Source organism: Phoxinus phoxinus (assembly GCF_949152265.1).
Source record: "Phoxinus phoxinus genome assembly, chromosome: 14".
In the NCBI taxonomy this organism is placed as follows: Eukaryota; Metazoa; Chordata; class Actinopteri; order Cypriniformes; family Leuciscidae; genus Phoxinus; species Phoxinus phoxinus.
The window spans coordinates 29,650,708-29,671,626 of record NC_136889.1 but is presented as its reverse complement, the minus strand read 5'-3'; the positions used below and the strand labels follow the sequence as shown (position 1 = coordinate 29,671,626).

Below are 20,919 nucleotides of genomic sequence, written 5' to 3'. Positions count from 1 at the left end.
TTATGACAAAGCATCCCCTCGATCTAAAAGAGTGTGCCAAACAGATCGTTTCCACTGTCACAGACCAGATGGAGAGTTTTATGAAGAGTGCTGCTGGGTATTGTTTATGTGCGAGTAACCTGGACGTTTCTGCATGCATTACATTAGTTTGAGTCACAACCAGGTTTTCCACACAAAAAAATTTGATGCCCACAGAAATTAAATGTTCGTCATTCAAAAACGAATACAAAATGTACCGACCCTTGTCTGTTTGAGGATTAAATAATTCTGGCTAATCTGAGTATTCTCAGCTGCATTACAACATTTACTATATTAAAGGATTATCACTTCAGAATAGGGCTGTAAATCGAATCCCAAAAAATAAAAGTTTGTGTTTACATAATATGTGTGTGTATTGTGTATAATTATTTTAAATACACACACATGCATGTATATATTTAAGAAAAATGTGTTATTTATATATAAAATAGTTATATTATATAATATAAATCATATAATATATATATATGCAGTATATAAATGCAAATATTTCTCAAATATATACATGCACGTGTGTGTATTCATATATACACAACATAATTATACACAATACACACACATATATTATGTAAACACAAACTTTTATTTTGGATTCGATTAATCGCGATTAATCGTTTACAGCCCTACTTCAGAATTAATTTTCCTGATAATTTACTCACCCCCACGTCATCGAAGATGTTCACGTCTTTCTTTCTTCAGTTGAAAAGAAATTACGTTTTTTGAGGAAAACATTCCAGGATTTTTCTCCATATACTGGATTTTAACGGTTATCAACGGGCTAAAGGTCAATGCAGCCTCAAAGGCTCTACACGATCCCAGCCGAGGAATAAGGGTCTTATCTAGTGAAACGATCAGTAATTTTCAAAAAAAAAAAATATATATATATATACTTTTTAACCACAAATGCTCATCTTGCACTAGCTCTGCGATGCCCCACGCATTACCTAATCACGTTGAAAGGTCAGAAAGAAAGACATGAACATCTTGGATGACATGGGGGTGAGTAAATTATCAGGAAATTTTCATTCTGAAGTGAACTATTTTGTAGAATTCCATGTTAGCTGAAAATTAATGGATGAGGAAATGTAGAGTGATCCGCACCATCTCTGTACTGTAGTCTGCGTGGTCGGCTTTGGACGGGGCTGCCGCGTCTCCTGCAGGCTCCCAGCACCAGCTCTCTGACGGACAGGAACAAAGATATCCAGGAGGGCTAAAAGATCATAGACAAATTAGATATTTTAAGGTGCAGTAAGCGATTTCTGAGAAACACTGTTGATATTTGCATTTACATTTAGCAGACGCTTCTATCCAAAGCGACTTACAACTGAGGACTACAGAAAGCGAGTCATCGTGAAGAGGCAAAAATAATGCAAGAAGTGCTCAAAATACAAAGTTCAGGCATTGCTCAGAGTAGCAGAAGCCAAACAAGGGAGGAATAAAGGAAAAGGTTTTTATTTTATTTTATTTTTTTATGTCAAGTGCTCACGGAAGAGATGAGTTTTTAGTTGTCTTTTGAATGTGGTCATTTTGTGGCTCTCTGTGATGGTATCATGAGCCGTCGCTCATTGACCGATCGCAGGCTTCTGGTAGGGATGTAGACTCGTAGGAGCGAGTGAAAGTAGGAGGGAGCTGAGCCTGTGGTCGATCTGTAAGCAAGCGTCAATGCCTTGAACTTGATGCGAGCAGCGAGTGGTAGCCAGTGCAGAGAGATGAACAGAGGAGTGACGTGGGCCCTTTTGGGCTCGTTGAAGACAAGACGGGCTGCAGCATTCTGGATCATTTGTAGAGGTTTAGTTGCACATGATGGAAGACCAGCCAGAAGAGCATTGCAATAATCAAGCCTAGAGATAACCAAGGCCTGGGCGAGAAGTTGTGTTGCATGCTCAGTTAGGAAAGGCCTGATCTTCCTGATGTTGTGCAGTGCAAACCTGCATGATCGAGCTGTCTTTGTGATGTGGTCTGTGAAGGTCAGATGCTCATCAAATGTTACTCCAAGGTTTCTGACCGACCTTGATGGGGTGATTAAAGTTGAGTCTAGCTGGATAGTGAAGTCGTGCTGTTATATTTGAAATGGACTCCCGAAAAACACACCCCTCCCTTCATAACAAACATGCTAAGCGACACAGGAAACCATGTATGTATGTCGACAGCATGAGCAAGTATGGATGAATCAGTTGTGATTCAACAACAACAGCATATCTTCCTTGAAACAGAAAAAAACAAAACAATGTTACTCATATATCGAGCAGAAACAAAGAATCCTAGGCGTCTGTTTTCAGGACTTCACGCAGATCCTAAAGCTCTTGCCTCATCGTAACCCTTCTTTTTCCAATAATATTCCTCTTTGGTAATATCTCAGTCATCTCTCTATTTAGCCCTCTTGCCCACTATCTCTCCTCCCCCATCATGCATGGACACGCCCCTTATTGCTGATTGGCTACAAGAGTGTTTTGGTGCTCTGTGGATCAGTCTGATCCACTTTGTTTTTCTTCTCCTATTTAATCAGACTATGTAACAAACATAATTTTTTTTTCAGCACACACAGAACAGACGTCTAGCAAATATTCACAAAATTGTTTGATTAGGTGCTGATTTTAACTTTCAGAAATCGCTTACCGCACCTTTATGCATAATGCATACACAATAAACTTTTAAAAGTCTCAATCCAACATGTGTATCTATAATAGATCAAATCCATTGATATTTGAACACTCATATTTTGAACTATGTATGAGTGTCATACCTAGTGGCATTCATTTAAAAAAAAAAGAAAAAAGAAAAAAGAAAAAAAAGAAAAGTTAGTTCTGAGAAAAGGTCCTGCAATATTTGTTTGCAAATGTCACTTGGTTTGATGTTTTTTAGTTTTTTTGACATTCAAGGTGTTAAAGTACTGTCAATGGGTGTGTCTCAATCAGCTCCCTAGTTCAGTAGTAAGGACACTAATCAGGGAGTCAGCCATTTTAAGGACTGTCTCAATTGCAAGATCTTTCCAATGCACTGAAATGTTTGCTACCTAAAAAGTCCCCGACATGCACTGTGAATACCAGGGAGCATCGATGCTCAGTGTGTTTCCTTAACAGAAGTTCTGAAGCAGGAAACAAATCCTGCTCAAAATAAAAGAAACATTACATTTCATTACATTTTAGCATAAATATACATTGCTAGACAGGTAATGAACATAATATATTTAGAATGAAATTATGGCTGAAATGTTGCAGGTATAAAAAATCAGACCAGAAAAATATCAGTTCTGCTGTTGTTCATAAATATCAGTAATGATGTTGACAATGCACCTATTGTCATGTGACCATCATTGTGCCAATGTTTAGTGATCCTTACTGTCCTGACCGGAGCCTGAATTTGTGTTCATGATATACTGGTTCACGACTGATTGAGACGCACACTCGGTTTGTACGGAGACCTCCATGAAGACAAGAGGTGACCAGGCACAGTCTGCATTAGTTTCTGACTGCATTTATAATTACAAACCCATGTTTACATCATCATGTGTGGGTTAAAAAATTATTTGGACGTTTTGGTCCCTTGGCTCCGGAAAAAACAAAAGAGATTCTGTAACTGTTTTGCAGTAAACCAAATACATGTAAACAAAAGTTAAACAAAATCCAGTAAACAAAATATGTGTGGGCCATACAATGAACTGATTTTCATTTGCCCTGATGTTCAGCATGTTAATAGGCCTCGGTAGAGCTGCATACTCCATCATGACAACATAAAATTTTTTTTTTTTTAAAAGATCATGCTAGGTCCTGTTTACATTTGATATTAAGTTGTCAGGGCTAAAGACATTTTGCGATTTGATCAATCAAACCACATTTGAAGATGCGACCACACTGCATTTGTAGTGGAAATAACAATCCGTTCAGATGCATCCAAGCCAACAGTAAAAGGCCGCCCACTCACCTGTCAATCAACCATTTTGCTAAAACAAGGATTCTGTGTGGCTGGTTATGAAATGTCATGTCATGTTTGTGGTGAGATTGAAATGTAAGTATCTGTCTCAACTGACCACTTGTGATCGGATAACACCGGATGTTAATACCAAGCGTAAACAGGGCCAATGGCATTTTCCTGTACTTACATTGCCTTCGAGAAGCTCCTCTTTTGGACTGCCTGAGTGGGCCTGCAGATACTTTGAATGGAAGAGCAGGCCGTCAAAGGTCTTCCACGGCATGAGCTCACCCATTGGGAAAGGGAAACCACATGCACTGTTGGCTGCGATGAGGTAGGTCAGACCGCGCACAAAGAGAGAGCCGAGCTGGACGGCCCTAGGGTCTACAACAGGGGTCTGCATGGGGGAGGGATTATAGCATGGTATAAGAAATAAAGTACAAAAACACCATAGTTTGCAAAGGAGCGGTCACATTTACTGTTGCTCTGTGAAATTATGCGAACAAAACCCAGTTATTTCAATAGGAATCTGCATGAGAATTTTGGTGAGGGCAAAATATTTTCCAACATAGATTTTGATGACGTAGAAGTTGGTCACGCACATTTGCCGTGTTGACCAAGTGTGCCGAACACGTCCTGAAAAGTGAAGCCAAAACATTTTGATCGCCCCATGGTGGCTGGCTGCAGTATAGGTCACAAACCCCGCCTCTTCATGTAATCCCATGGGACGTAAGCCAAACTAAACTGATGGTTTCTGTCACTTAAGGTAGTTCTTATCAATGCTGATTTTAGTTGGTTATTTGATGCTATAAAAATGGGGTGTAGCATCATGATTGACAGCTGTGCTTGCGATTGAGTGTGGGCGGAGCACTACTGCACAGACTCTTGAGTGTGGGCGGAGCACTACTGCACAGACTCTTGAGTGGGCGGAGCACTACTGCACAGACTCTTGAGTGTGGGCGGAGCACTACTGCACAGACTCTTGAGTGGGCGGAGCACTACTGCACAGACTCTTGAGTGTGGGCGGAGCACTACTGCACAGACTCTTGAGTGTGGGCGGAGCACTATTGCATAGACTCTTGAGTGTGGGCGGAGCACTACTGCACAGACTCGAGTGTGGGCGGAGCACTACTGCACAGACTCAGGATCCGAATGACGTAATCGGAGCAAGATGACAACGGCAATTCCTGGGACATTTCTACAGTGGAAGGAAGTGGAGACACATCGTCCATCTTTTTTACAGTCTATGGTGTTGACTAAGGGGCTGTTTACACAACACCGCTTTCAACTAAAAATGGAAAACTTTTTATGCGTTTTTGGCCGTTGATTTACACGATAACGGCATTTTGGTAGCCCGAAAACGCACGTTTTTGAAAACGACACCCTTATCATCTCCGCGTAAACTACAAAAACGCGAATCTGTGAAAATGGTGACATCATTGACTCAAGGACGATATATGTTTTCGAAGCCTTTTTTGTTCAAAGGTTTTATCATTTTCTTAAAGGAAGTAAAAAAGGACTTTATATGAATGAGTGAATGAATGAGTGAATGAATGAATGAATGAATGAATGAATGAATGAATGAATGAATGAATGAATGAATGAATGAATGAATGAATGAATTAATTAATTAATGAACGAACGAACGAACGAACCAACCAACCAACGAACAAACTAATTTTATAATGAACATCATAAAAATGGGATTACAGTGAATGTTTCTGGCTTTGTAAATATGAAATTTACCCACAAGAAATAGTAATAATATAGTATTATCAAGATTAACATCCTTAAAAATGAAATTAGCACAACAACATTAGAGATTATGTAATTTGTCTATAGGCATGAGCGCTCGGCTCAAGTGCACTGTAGTAAAAAAAAATTTCGCGGATTCGTGTGAATGAATGGGAATAGTTTTGATAACATTTTCATCTGTACAAAGAAAAAACGTTTCAGTTTTTAGCATATCGTTGCCGTGTAAACGTAGCCTAAGGGTGCTTTCACACTGGAAGTTTAGTTTGAAAGTGACTTCTGAGTGAGCTGTGCTTCAAGCATTGCTACACTATTGCAGGATTAATCAAAATAAAACTGGAATAGCAATATGACTTAAACTGCAAAGGCTACAATTAAATTAAATGAATTCATGTGCTGCGTTTCAGAGTAAAGCCCGGATCATAAACAGCTTATGATCCACCGCTTTTTGCAGACAATGCTCCTCCACACAAACTTCATCTCTGCATCTGCTTTGAGTATGGGACACTTATAACATGCATTTTGGAAAGCAACATGCGCTCACCATCTCCCCATACTTGCAATGAGAAGCGATTATTAACAGAAGAGAAGCTTAAAGGGCTCCTCGCGGTTTTCTGTCAAAATAAAGACAGCCAGAAATGTTAGTATTGAAATTGTAGTTGTATTGTAAAATAAAATATTAGTATTTTTCTTAAATACTTGATTTTTTTTTTTACAGAGAAATATTACAATAGAAATAGTTTGTATTTTTAGCATTTTTATATTTTCATTTCATTGCAATTAGATTCCCTCCCAAAACTGTGCATCCCCGAGGTTGTGTGGAAAAGAACACCTGGAACATTATGCTAAACTTCTCCTTTTGTGTTTGACGAACGAAAGAAAGTCATACGGTTAAGAAACAATGCAAGTTAAAGATTACAGAATGTTTATATTTAGTTGAACTGTTCAATTAAATGACAGCACTTTTACAGCAACTTGGTTTCAAATTCATCATGCTGTTATTACCTATTGTGTGTTTCAACTGGAGGGAGGCAGGGCGTGACCCGTAGAGCTCACCTGAAGTGGCCGTGTGGATAAGGGGATGTTTACAAAGGACACCCCCACCCCCCACCAGACTGTCCGCTGGTCACCTGGTCCCACACCCACAGGAGATAAGAGAGGGGCTGATTAGCTTTCGTGACATGAAAATGTGAAATTGGCTTGCCACCTGCTCCGCTCTCAAACACAGCTTAGACTAAAGCAAACAAAAGGGAGCCTGGAGATAAAGCCGAAGTGACAGCAGCAACCCACTGCCCAAGCCTTCCAGGCGCACAGATTGAGAGCCAGGCCGTCGTTTGAAATATTACGCTGTTTACTCTGGCCTGACTTCCTCTTTGAGACCATGCCTCTTCAGTAAAATGAGAGCATTTAATCACATTCACTGTTATGCATAAGGTTTAGAGAGCGGGATGAAGTAGACCGGCTTTGATTAAACCACTTAAAAAGACACGTAAAAGTCTTAGCACCTTTAAAGCCACTAATTGCTCAGCGTGGAAGTCAATAGGCCCCGGGACAAAGCTGATGCCACCCTGCTGCTGTAAAGGTATAGAGAGGGACAACAAACCAGAACAGCAGCTGCTCTGCAAGCATTTCAGCAGTGAACAATGAGAGCTGCTCCAGATGCCCGAAGGACCGCTGGACCCCCTGAGGACACGCAGATCAACACTAATGGCCAACTACAGCCTTGTGTCAGGCTCCGCACCTGTGCCATACCTTAATGCACATCTGCTCAATGTTACTACTGTAAACATCAATGCATGACAAGACAAGGCTTGTCTGAATCTTGTGTGGTATTTCAATGAACTTTCAATTTTAGATTTACTAAATAAACATAGTGGGCTGCATAACCAGGCTTGTTCAGTTAAAGGGTTGAGAGTCAAGAACTGGCTCTGTTTAAACACACACAAAAAAAGAGAAAAATATTGGAGGTGAATGATTTGGTTCTGTTAATGGTTTTTGAATGACTGCATTCATCCATCAATGCACCAAATTCAGATCACCACAAGCACAATGCAAAAGGTTTGCTTTAGTTTTTTTTTTTTTTATCATAAGGAATTAAATTTTTCTGAACTGCTCGAAACTTTGATTTGTGCATCTTTTCGATTTCTTTAAAAGATGTGACTCATAAGAGTCATTTGTTCATGAGTTGAACTACTACTGTGTTTGTTGTGTGGAACTGTACGTCATGAAAATGATTTGCCTCAAGTGTTTCTGAACTGGTTCTTAAACCAGTTTAACTGATCAAAAAGTCTTACATTTATGCGTTGTCAGTATGAATCAGTTTGAATGAATGACAATTACTGTTGTAATAAATGACAACAAATTATATATATAGCACTACCGTTTAAAATGTTGGGGTTGGTATCAATATTGTGAAATAGTATTATTTCACAATATTTAAAATAACTTTTTTATTTGAATATCATTACTCCAGTGTCACATGATCCTTCAGAAATCATTCTAATATGCTGATTTGCTGCTCAAGAAACATTTCTCAATATCATCAAAGAAACAATGAAAACAGTTGTGCAGCTTAATATTTTTGTGTTGTCAGTATGAATCAGTTTGAATCAATGACAATTACTGTTGTAATAAATAACAATAAATTATATATATATAGCACTACAGTTTAAAATTTTGGGATTGGTAAGATTTTTTTTTTTTTTTATGTCTCCTATGCTCACCAAGCTTGAATTTATTTGATCAATATTGTGAAATAGTATAACAATTTAAAATAACTTTTATTTCACTCTAAAAATGCTGGGTTGTTTCAACCAAAAGTTGGGTCAAATATGGACAAACACAGCCATTGGGTTATCTTTTTTAATTAAAAATGTTTTTAATAAAAAACAGTTGTGCAGCTTAATATTTTTGTGGAAACTGAGATATTTTTGTCAGGATTCTTTGATGAACAGAAAGTTCAAAACAACAGCATTTATTATAGAATAGAAATCTTTTGAGGAAAAAAAAGGCATTTAATGCATCTTTACTTAATTTGTTTCAAACTATATATATATATATATATTGCTCCTCAAAAGTACTTTGTGTTTGAACCTGAATCAAGTGAATCAGAATCATTTTTGCTAAATTCCTTATGATTCTCATCAATAACAGATGCAATGGCATCCTTAGCTTGCATTTACATTCCCCTACTACGACAAAGCAACACAGGGGGAAACTGATTAGACGGGGGTAATCAGGACGCCCCTGGAGACTCTCTTGCCATCTGTCTGGCTCTTCTGCCTCCTAATACCCCCCCCCCCCCCCCCCCCCCAGCCCTTTTCACATTTCAGGCAGATGTGACAGTGTAACTCCCAATGGGAGACAACAATGGTGCATGTAACAGGTGCTCCCACCACCCCATGGCAGAGGAGCTTTACACACTTTCATCTGGCCAGCGGCAGGCTGTCGCCACTGTGCCTTGAACACACACGCGTCTCTGGGTCAGCCAGCAATCCAACACCTGTTGCCGTGCACGCCTTCTAAACACACAATCCCTCAACGCTATCATTCATCACCTAACATATTGTGGGCAACATAAACCGACCTGTATCACTTCACTTGAGCTAAAACGTAAACACGCGATACCATATACAAATAAATACCGCAGCCAAGTTCACAATAAACAACCATTACAGGGCATAAAAGATACAGAGCCAGTCATTGTTTACCGGAGTGATTGAAACTCTTTGCTTTGGAACCACATTAGCAAACATAATTAAACATACGATCTGTAAAAATATAAACACAACTTAACAGTTAATTTGTATTGTCAACAGCTTGACGTTACAAGAGTCGAGTGTGAGATATGCATCAGCATCTGAATACAACAGACTGGAGGGATTCACACCAGACGCAAAAAGGACAGCCGTTGACACTAGACACAGGAGGATCTGTAAATTAGGAGGTGGCTTCTTGGATATCTCCCAAGAGGCTCTAATTTGGCCCTCTATCATCCATTATCTGTGCTGTGGGGAGGGCTCTCAATCCAAGCACTGCAAAACCACAGGCCGCCCTTGGTCGTGTCTGAAATAGCACGCATAGGAGGCTTAAATTAGGGTGGGAGCTGAAATAGCCCTGTGGTCGCCGGCGGGGACGACGCGGAGCCCGTCACCAGAGCATCACTCTCAGGTTCAGACCACAATTAGAGTAGTTTTGGGGAGGAATGTCGCAAAGCAACCAGAAATTATCCCTCCAGTTTCTTTAGCAAAAGAATCGGATATATCCTTTAAGAAAAAGGCCATGATTTGTTGCAACTGCCATTTTGACATGGAGGCACAGAGTTTGTCATAACTAATGGGATCAACAACACTTGAAAGTAAGGATGCACCGAAAAGAAAATTCTGGGCCGAAACCGAACATTCTGGATGCTCTATTTATTTCTTTTTTTAAATTAGCTTGTATATTTGTGCATTTCGGGGGTGAGATCAAGTACACTTCTTTAAAAGCATAGATAGATACAGTATAACAAAGTTACAAATAAAGTAAGGTCTAACTGGAGTGTATTCAGGTACAGAGATAAAAAAATGAAACTAGTGTTCACTGTATAAATTAAATATAGATTAATCTTTGTTAAAGCTGTGTTTGTTGATTGATTAATGACTTGGCACTGGCAGCAGGTATTTATAGGTTGCTGTCACTTTAAGACCGAATGCACGGCTCTAAAATAATGATACACATCCGATTTCTTTCTCAACTCTTTATGTTCACTTAAGACATAACCGACTGTGTTTAGAAGAATATTTGCAGAGACGGTATTTTGACATAATTTTGTGCGTATATTTTCCGCTGTTTTTCTCTATTGGCCAAAAACCGAAAATGCCATTTACGTCCAATAATTTACAGCAGCCGAAATTTCGGTGCATCCCAACTTGAAAGTTCACATAAAACCATGGCTTAATGTTCCAATGTTTAAGAGTTCACCCAAAAATGTTTATTCTGTCATAATTTACTCACCCTCATGTTGTTCGAACCTGTATGACATTCTTTCTTCGAACAGTGTCAATGTTTTTTTTTGTCCATACAATGAAACTCAAATGGCGTCCAATAGGGCAATGCCTACTATGATATTACAGAAAAATTTGAATATCGTCTGTAACTCGAAAAATGTGAATATCGTGCAAAAGTTCATTTATTTCAGTAATTCAACTTAAAAGGTGAAACTAATATTATATAGACTCATATATATATAATATATAAATATATATATGTATATTATATATATATATACATGCAAAGTGGGATATTTCAAGCCTTTATTTGTTATAATTTTGATGATTATGGCTTATAGCTTATGAAAACCCCAAATTCAAAATTAGAATATTGTGAAAATGTTTTCATAGCTGTAAGCCATAATCATCAAAATCATCATTCGTGATTTCTAACACACACTCACAGCGTTCGGCTGGTCTTGCAGCTGTCAGAGCCGAAACTAAAGCTGCTGCTCTTTGTATGAAATTGTGTGAGCTTATTTCGTTCAGTAGATCAAAAGATCTGAAAAATCCCATATATTTACCCACCCATAGACCCTGCCCTCGAAGATATCAGGAAAGTGGTTGAAAGTGGACAAAAGAGATGGATTAAAACACCAGGTGTAAACCAGGATGTGTCTCCCTCATCCACTCGTGATCCGATCGACTAAAATGCATCTGAATACCAGGTGTAAACAGGGCCATAGAAATCACTTTCAAACTAAGCAGCTTTTTGTTGGTCAACGTGGCGAATCCTGTTGCGAAATCTAAGGAAATCCTTTGCCATCACACAAAATTACAGATCATTATTCCTATTAAAAAGAGAACTGAGACTGCATCTTTACTGCCTCACTTACGGGGAGCACAGAAAAGGTTTGGACCTAGTAATCGAACCAAATGTGAAACCGGTCTTTTTTTCCCTTTCTATGTTACAAAATAACAAGCACGACCACAGTTGTTTTGTAAAAGACTCCAAACCAAGCCCAGTTATAATGGGTGAGCATGCGAGTGTAAAAACAATGTTTTTAGAAAAGCAGAGGTGGCTGAAATGACTCACCCTGAGCTGTTGCATTTCTGTGAAGGATTTGAATCTGACACAAACAGCTTGGCTTAGATATGCATCTACGTCTTCCAGAGAAAGCTGTCTCGTCTAGATCCAAGAGCAAACAGTGTTTTTATTCAAGTATACACAACAAGCATCAAGCGTCACCACACACACATCTATACACAATGCAAGGGTATTGCAGTTGTCTGATAAGGGCTACACACAATAAACAGTGTTGAAGCGACACCGGTGAACTCTTTTGACATGCAATGAGTTCACATCATTAATAAATAAAGGCTAACAGAGTGTACGTGGTGCGAATGGACCCAAACAAAGCCATTTGTTTACATTCAAGCAGAAACCTCAGTGGTCAATGGCATCAACGATGAAAAGTTAAACACACCTGAATGGCAATGTAGGTTACAAGACAAATCACAGCAATCATAGGGCTGTCAAACTGCTTCAGCTCTTCAGTAAACTCATACAGGTCAAAGACATCCAGGAGTGTTGATGCTCGGATTGTTTTCACCTCTGGGTCTGTCCTAAACCACAGGGCCATCAGATCAGGCGGCCCTTCTGTTGATCACAAATTGACCGCAAATTTAACTTGTGTGGGTTGGCGTGTATGGGAGTAAATTAATGATTAAATAACAGTTCTAATACAAGGGTTTCCATATATTTTGGCTAAGAATTTTTTTATATATCATTTGAAAAATTATTGCACTCACAAATCTAGCTGATGGATATTAGCTGAGCATAACTAGAAAACGTTATTAAGAAATTACTCTTGCTGCATCCAAAATGGCATATATAGTAGGTACTACATTTGGTCTGAAAATGACTTCACAACCGTTTAAAAAGTAAGTTCTATGTGTGTATTATTAATTAAATTTAGACGTACTGTACTACTAGGGTTGCCACCCGTCCCTTAAAATACGGAATCGTCCCGTATTTACAAGTAAGATGATGCGTCCCGTATCAAATCAATAAGGGACGCGATTTGTCCCGTATTTTACATTAGGCCCACATATAGTTGAATAAAAACATAAGGATTTTGCAGTATGGATAATACTAATAGCAAATATAAAGAAATCAATTTCGTAGTAGAGAAGCTCATTGCGTGATTGCATTTTAGCGTCTTTGTTTCTATAGCGACTGAGTCTCGTGAACATGCGCTGTAAACCTGCACGTTTTTTAACCCCTTGTAGCGCGCTGTTCGGGTCTTTTCGACCCCAAATGACGTTTGCTGAAATAAATACAAGATTATATTTGTCCAAATGATGTGAGACTTTGCACGGTTGACAACACTTTCTACATCTACAAAAAAAATAAAATAAATTTGAATAAAGTTTTTTATGTTAGTGTGGGGGGGAAAGTCACACTTGTGTTGTTTCAACAAAATGTCATTTTGAAACATAATAGTTTTTTTTTTTAGGATTTATAGTTTTAGGAGGATTTATTATATATTTTTTTACTTTAGGCTATATAAATAAATATTTTTTAAACAAAAACAGTAAAAAAAAAAAAGTTAAATTCACTTTATAAAAGACCCACATTTCTAACGTTCATGGATATAGATAATTTGACATGGTTTAGTGTAAGATTTTTGCCCATCTTTTGGAAAATGCTGTTTTAAAAGTAAAGAAATTATCACTTTAGTAGATGGCTGCAGAGCTACACCATTTGCTATTTGACTAAAATACATATTTTCAATAGCTTTTAGTTGGATTCATATCTACATATTATGAAATCACAATTATAACAATAAAAATGACTTTGTCAAAGTTGAGCCTTTTTTTTAGGGGGGGGTGAATGGGTGTCCCTTATTTTGCCACACTGAAGGTGGCAACCCTATGTACTACATTTGCCATGTTGTCATTGTCATGTGACCTACGGCGTCAATTTGCAGCTTCACTTCCATTCACAACTCCTCTCTAGTGACCCCTGAGGGATAGTAAAGTGTCCACCGTAAGCACACTTCAGAATCTCGCCGGAAGTAGTAGGTCTTCCTTGAACTTTTCTCCTGTTCGGACATACTACTCAGCTCACTGTTTTTCGAATACTATATAGCAAGGAAGTAGGCATATTCGGACGCAGTATCGGTCTTAGAAATCAATTTCAAATTTCCCTATTATTCCCAGGTTGGGAACCCTGTAATGCAGTGATGAAATTTGCAGTGTGCGAAATAAACGTATCAGACCAGATAGTCTTTTTGTTTTGATCACATTTTGCTGTGTCGTGTAATCACTGATACGAGGACACACAAACAGGCAAACAAAGAGAATCAAGTACACTAACAACAGAACATAGATCTCTTGAGATTATCACAGGATTATTAGCAGCATCAGACCAGGTAGTGTGTGATGCTTAGCATGCGAGACAAAGTCCAAGGATCTTTGAGGTACTCTATCCCCCGGTTTCACAGACAAGGCTTAAGCTAGTCCCAGACTAAATGTTTGAGTTGTCTTATGCCTGGTTCAGATTACACGATTTTTTTGTCTGTTATGATAGTCAATGTGTCACATTACGCGATTTTAATCTAAATCCTAAAATCTTGTCATGTCGTGGACAAGAAATATGTTAGACTACACGTTGCTTTCCGACCAGTCTTGCCGTCTAACACGCACACATTCACTCGCACACATACATACACACGCACTCACTCACTCACTCAAACACACACTCAAACTCACTCGCTCACACACACTCGCTCACACACACACACACACACGCACGCACACACACACACACACACACACTCTTGCTCACTCACACACACTCACTCTCGCTCACGCGCACTCACTCTCACTCACTCACACACACACACTCACACGCACACACTCACTCACGCGCACACTCACTCTCGCTCTCACTCACACAAACTCACTCACTCACTCACACACACACGCTCACTCACACACATACACACACACTCACTCTCGCTCACGCGCACACTCACTCTAGCTCGCTCACTCACTCACACAAACTCACTCACTCACTCACACACACACGCTCACTCACACACATACACACACACACACTCACTCTCGCTCACGCGCACACTCACTCTAGCTCGCTCACTCACTCACACAAACTCACTCACTCACTCACACACACACGCTCACTCACACACATACACACACACTCACTCTAGCTCGCTCACTCACTCACACAAACTCACTCACTCACTCACTCACACAAACTCGCTTACACGCGCACACACACTCGCTCACCCATGCACACTCACTCACTCACTCACACACATACACACACACGCGCACACTCACTCACTCTCGCTCACTCACTCACTCTCGCTTACTCACTCAATCTCGCTCACTCACTCAATCTCGCTCACTCACTCACACAAACTCACTCACACAAGCTTGCTTACACACACTCACTCACACGCGCACACAAACTCGCTCACACGCGCACACTCACCCTCGCACACTCACTCACTCAAACTCTCACACACACACACACACACACACACACACACACACACACACACACACACACACTCACTCACTCACTCACTCACTCACTCACTCACTCACTCACACACTCACACACTCTTGCTCACTCACTCACTCACTCACTCACACACTCACTCACTCACACACTCACACACACTCACTCTTGCTCACTCACTTGCGCAGACACACGAGATGAAACCATCGAATCTTGTGTCCCGACGCCCGTCATCGTTTACGAATCCCCACGACACCCTACGTCAAACGGATCATGCCAAAATCAGGCTAAAATAGTGTAATCTGAACCAGGCATCAAGTAAAAGCGACTTGCACTGACAAATCTTAAAATATGTCAGTTCCATTGCTTTGTCTCAGGATACACACCAGTAATGTGTTTTTCTAAGGCACGTTTATAAAAGCTACTTAAATGTCCTAATTGACCTAAGGCCTAATCCTGGCTTAATCTAAGCCCTGTCTGTGAAACCGGCCTAAGTGAGGTACTTCATTACGACAAGCGAATATGTGCAACATAACTTATATGTACTTATATAGTTGAGGGCTTTTGGAGTGACTCTGGTAGGCTCCTGAAGTGGATTTCCTGGGTAGACGAACCATTCCTTGACTGACACAGTGTGACCATAACAATCTTTAAAAGAGAGAGAAAAGTTCATGCAAATTGAGAGCAAAAATCTCATCTTGAAAAAAAAAAAAACATCTTGAAAGCATCTTAAAGTCCTTTAAAAGTGCCACACAAAGGGAATTTGTGCAATCAGCTCGTATGTTATGAAATAATGTGACTGACAGAGCTTTTCCAAAATTACAGTGTAGTCCTCAGTTTGAAATCTGATATGTTTTGTCCCCTTTGGTCTGGCTCTTCTTTTCAACAGCACATTCACCACATATTTGCCCACACCACAAATATTGGACAGACATGAGACAATTCCCAGAATCTTATAGAGCAATGGAGATTTATTTTCTGTAAACAACAGAGTGAGAGTACAACCTATATTTCTATACTCCAACAAAACATCTAGATGTTAAGAAAGAAAAAACACAAATAGTATTTATCCTAAGATCACTACATTAAAAAACTTCAGTACAACAGTCTAGATTTCTTCAAAATGTGACTTTTTATTTTATTTTGAAAAATGATTTTTTAAATATTATTCACAAGTCAAACATAATTTGAACAACATTTACTGACCAAGTAATGTTTCTATTTAATTTCCATAACTTCTAAAGATTTTAACTTTTTCACGCTTAGAAATTAAAATGATCATATTTCCAAGTTTTGGAAATATGACGCTGAGAGACAGTGCTATTTTTGTATTATGTATATACTTTTATAGTATTTATTTATATTTTTCATTTTAATTATTGCTTATGTTTTTGTAATTTTATGTGATTGTCATTTTTATTACCCTTTTTTTAACAAATAGGCAACAGAGGGTTAGGGTTAATGGGGCTTTATCGGATATACTGAAGTAAATATTAACACAGGTACACCACAAGGACGTGTGCTTTCTCCGATTTTGTTTATATTATACAAATGATTGTTAAAGTTCAAAAGATAATAGTTATTTGGTCAAATATGCAGACGAAACTGTCGGTTTTGTACATTTTATTTTGTGGTTTTGTACATTTTATTTATTGGTGTAGTAGTATGAAACTAGATCTAAATGTGTCAAAAACTAAAGAGATGATCATTATGCACTGATGAACAATGGCAACAAAGGATCAACCTGTGGTCATTAATTTTTTGGTAACAGGTTAAAGTTCGACCAAAATTCTGATGCAATTATTAAAAAGTCACACCAAAGATTGTGCTGAGGAAGCTTAATTCTTTCAATGTACAGAGAGTTGTTCTCAGGTCATTTTACAATTAGTTTGTTGAAAGTTGCTCTCTTTTTTTTGCAATATAAAACATTCGATTTCCATCAACTCTAGGTAAATACAGAGGAAACGCACCTGGCTGCACCGGCAGTAACAGGCCATAGATGCGTTCTCGGACAGGCAGATATAAGACGGCCTGCGGGGGTAACTCGACCTCATCCTCATCCTCCAGTGAGTTACTGCAGTCCACGACTCCATCATACAACACGTTATAGACCAGGAAACACTCTGCCCGCGTGTGCTTCTCTATCGCTGCCTGCGACATGGAAACACTTAGTAAGAACAGAAACAAAGTCATGTTACTTCTGCTGGGTCTGGTGTGTTTGTTCAATACAAGTCTCAGTGAAAAGGTTTCCATTTTCAATGTTTTTACAAATCATATTATCATCAGAGTAAAAACTTCTAAACATTTAAATTAGATTTTAAATTCCATATTTTCAATATGGTCTCAAACACTGCATTTTTCCTTCTTACCTGTAATATTTCACCGGGTACATACTTGTCCATCGAACGCACAGACTCAGGAAAAGGACGGCTGCACTTTAACCAAGGGGACGTTTGCCCTGGAAGTAAATATATGCGTATTCCCTTTTCTAAAGCCTCTTCCTCTGCTTCAACTAACATCAGTGTTTCCTCCCTGCTGGGATGATGAGCAGTAATGAACTCTGCAATGGCGTAGATCTTGTCTCCCTGAACTTGCATGTGTTTGTTTCGATATGACGCCAAAGCACTGTTGCGAAGACGCTGCATTTGATGCTCTGGCACTATGTCATTACCCAACAGACAGGACAAGAGAGGAAGGTCAGTCATATGAAGCTTCAAAACTTGGCATAACCTCTCTCTGGAGAACAGCACTGTTGTCATATTGTTTAAATTGAGTTTACTGATGGACAAGTATGGGGCTGTGTTGTAGATAACAAAGTCTGTGTCTTGCCCAAGGATGCCTATGCAGTTGTGAGACAAAGCATAGCCGGAAATCTCATAATCTCCTTCTCGGACCGAGCATCTTGTTTCTTGACCAAGGCTTTTGAGGGCAAATCTGGAGAAGGTTGCGAGTCCAGAGGGAAGGCAGAAAAGGTCTCTGCTGTTTGGCTGCTCACCGTGAGTCTTAATGTGCTGAAATATTCTTGCTATGTCTTGGTTGACTCGCAGACGCCTCTTCACCCATTCTGCCCGCTTTTGCTCCTCGACCGTTCCGTCGAAGAAAAAGACTAAGCGTATGCCCGCAGCCGTGAATGCATCGACAAATCCTTGAAGGATATGCATATACTCACGCCACTGACCACCATGAACCCAAGCTTGACATTGATACCAGTACCTTAAACAGGCCATTGCATCCACTACTAGCGTGGCGGCGCTGTCCGGATGGGCTTTGGCATGATTCAATGCTATCTGCTTCAGGTCCACTGGCACACAAGTGTCTGGGCAACATGTCTCCATGAAGTACTGTAATCCCTTCACACCCATGTTCAGCTGCGCAAAAAGGTAATCTGCAAGTTCATGCGCCTAAAATGAAACATAAAAATGCGTACATGAACATTAATGCACCGTTTCGTTACATTTTCTCTCTTATGACCATGTTAAATCTCAGTGCACCTGCTAAAGTCAATCAATATAGATTAAAATATAAGTTACATTCAACTTTAAACATAAAGGGTCGGTTTCCTGTTCAAGGTTTACATTAAGCCCAGACTAGACCTTAGTTATTAGGACTTTTCAGTAGTTTTTACAAACATACCTTACAAAAAAAACATTACTGGTGTGCATCTTGAGACAAAACAATGCAAATTATATATTTTAAGATATGTCAGTGCAAGCTGTTTTAAGTTAAGACAGCTCAAACATGCATTTTAGTCTGGGACTAGACTTAAAGCCTGTCCAGGAAACCACCCCAAAATGTACATGTGGATTTTTAAACATACTAGATTTAGTTCTTCACGCGGTCAGATATTTATTAAATTATTCATCTTCAATTATTTATTCATCATTATTCATTTATTCAATATATGAAATGTCTTCATCCAGAGCAGGACCTTTCCATATTTCACCTGCTATGACTTCAACAACAAACCATAACATTTTTACTGAGTTTTAGAGGATTTTTAAATATGCTCCCACGTTTTAAGTTGTTACTATTAGTACCTCAAATAGCAAATGCATTTAATAAATGATGTGATTATTTGATCAACACAAGATTTTGAGTCTGAATCGACTAGAGACGATTAAGTAGACCATGATAAAATCTGTTTGAACCAATCCTGTAGTCTCAATTCATTGAAGGGAATGCTAGATTTTCTAATATTGACAACACATATGCTCCATGTCTCGGCAATCAGTAACCTGAGGACAGTTTAAGGTGTTTATAATCTTTCTTAGTAGGTATTCTTATCATTATAATAATTTTGACTCCTGAGAAACATCAGGTAATTTGAATGAAACCCTTTACTGTGAATGTGAACACCTGTGTGTGTGAATGCTGGGAATTTCGCCATTAATGCTGCGTCGTTGCCAGTAAGGATATGGACAACTAGTATATTTTATCACTTAATGTCACAGATATTTAACCCAGTGCTGCTAAAGAAACAAAAGCTGACTCACTATTCGTTGGGGCGTCACGCATAATATGACTAGAATTGACTAGTTAGTTCGCTTTGAACGCTGTCTGGCGAACGGCTGCTACATGAAGCGACTGGAGTGTTTGTTTACAATGTTGCGCTCACTTCCTGTTCCGCCGATCTCAGCAGCCAATCAGCGCATTCCTTTAATGATCCGAAATAAAAAGCTAATCCATCGATTAGAAATCGCTGAATACTCTGGCCACAGTAAAACATTTAGTATTTTGACAAAAAACCTCTTCAAATCTTTAGATTTACCTCTTCTTATTAGATTAGTACGTTATTTTAATGTGAGAACTTTGTTTGCTAATAAATAAATGTTATTCTGTTTATTATGTAAACTTAATATTGTATGAAAAAAACACCCAGTATCTCTCCCCGTATTTAGTAAGCATTTTTTCCCCTGTATGTTTTGCAAAATACATATTTTAAATACAAAAATGTGCCGGCCATGAATGAATGAACACTATCAAAAATTAATAAGGATAAAAATAAGGGTGGCGAAAGATGCCCCCCGATAGGTTTTTTTTTTTTTTTTTTTTTTTAGATTTAGACAGCTGAAACAGTTTTGAGGCCAATTGGTCTAATTTTGTGTCTCTGGAAATTAGTGATCTATGACAGTGTATTATGTTGAATATCAAAGTTTTTTGTGTCTATCTGTTAATGAGGGTTTTGTGGACACCTTCATGTTTTTAGATGTGTGAAGAATTGTCACAGAAGGCCCCAAGTGGCAAGTTGTTACTAGTGTAAATATTTGTTAAGTTAATAATTAGTGGGGTTATTATTCAGTTTTTCCATAGATGTACATTTAAGACATCTTAACTTTCATTAAAATCTAGTTAGATAAGTGACAATTTGCATTCATGGTGTTACTATTATGACCTATTTTCAATAAAAATATGGGCAATTAAATAAGTAAAAATTCATATGCCTGTATATAAGTCATAGAATAATTTTACCTTTCAGATAAGTCTCTTTTACAGGGATTCTGCTTTGTCTGTCATTGCGTTTCAACTATTATCAACTAAATTGTCAAAGTACATTTTTAAATTTAAAGTTTAATTAGTATTTTACATTACTGGCAATTTGAAAATATATATAAATATGATATGAATAAGAATTATGTCAAAGGTAATTTATGGGCTGGGGGGTTCACATTTTGTGCTAACAACAAAATTAGCAAA

At 38.6% G+C, this 20,919-nt stretch overlaps 1 protein-coding gene across 1 annotated transcript in view; it reads right to left on the bottom strand.

Moving 5' to 3' along the window:
- Positions 1-19,859, bottom strand: part of fam120b (family with sequence similarity 120 member B) — a 22,476-nt gene extending 2,617 nt beyond the window's left edge. Inside the window, exons 1-8 of the mRNA XM_079635734.1 lie at positions 19,719-19,859; positions 17,595-18,626; positions 17,196-17,376; positions 15,772-15,873; positions 12,158-12,330; positions 11,767-11,859; positions 4,139-4,345; positions 1,141-1,249 (exon numbers count right to left, since the gene is read on the bottom strand). Coding sequence (XP_079491860.1) covers positions 1,141-1,249; positions 4,139-4,345; positions 11,767-11,859; positions 12,158-12,330; positions 15,772-15,873; positions 17,196-17,376; positions 17,595-18,587 — 1,858 coding nt within the window. The 5' untranslated portion in view covers positions 18,588-18,626; positions 19,719-19,859. The remainder of the gene's footprint in view (positions 1-1,140; positions 1,250-4,138; positions 4,346-11,766; positions 11,860-12,157; positions 12,331-15,771; positions 15,874-17,195; positions 17,377-17,594; positions 18,627-19,718) is intronic.
- Positions 19,860-20,919: the final 1,060 nt, after the last annotated feature.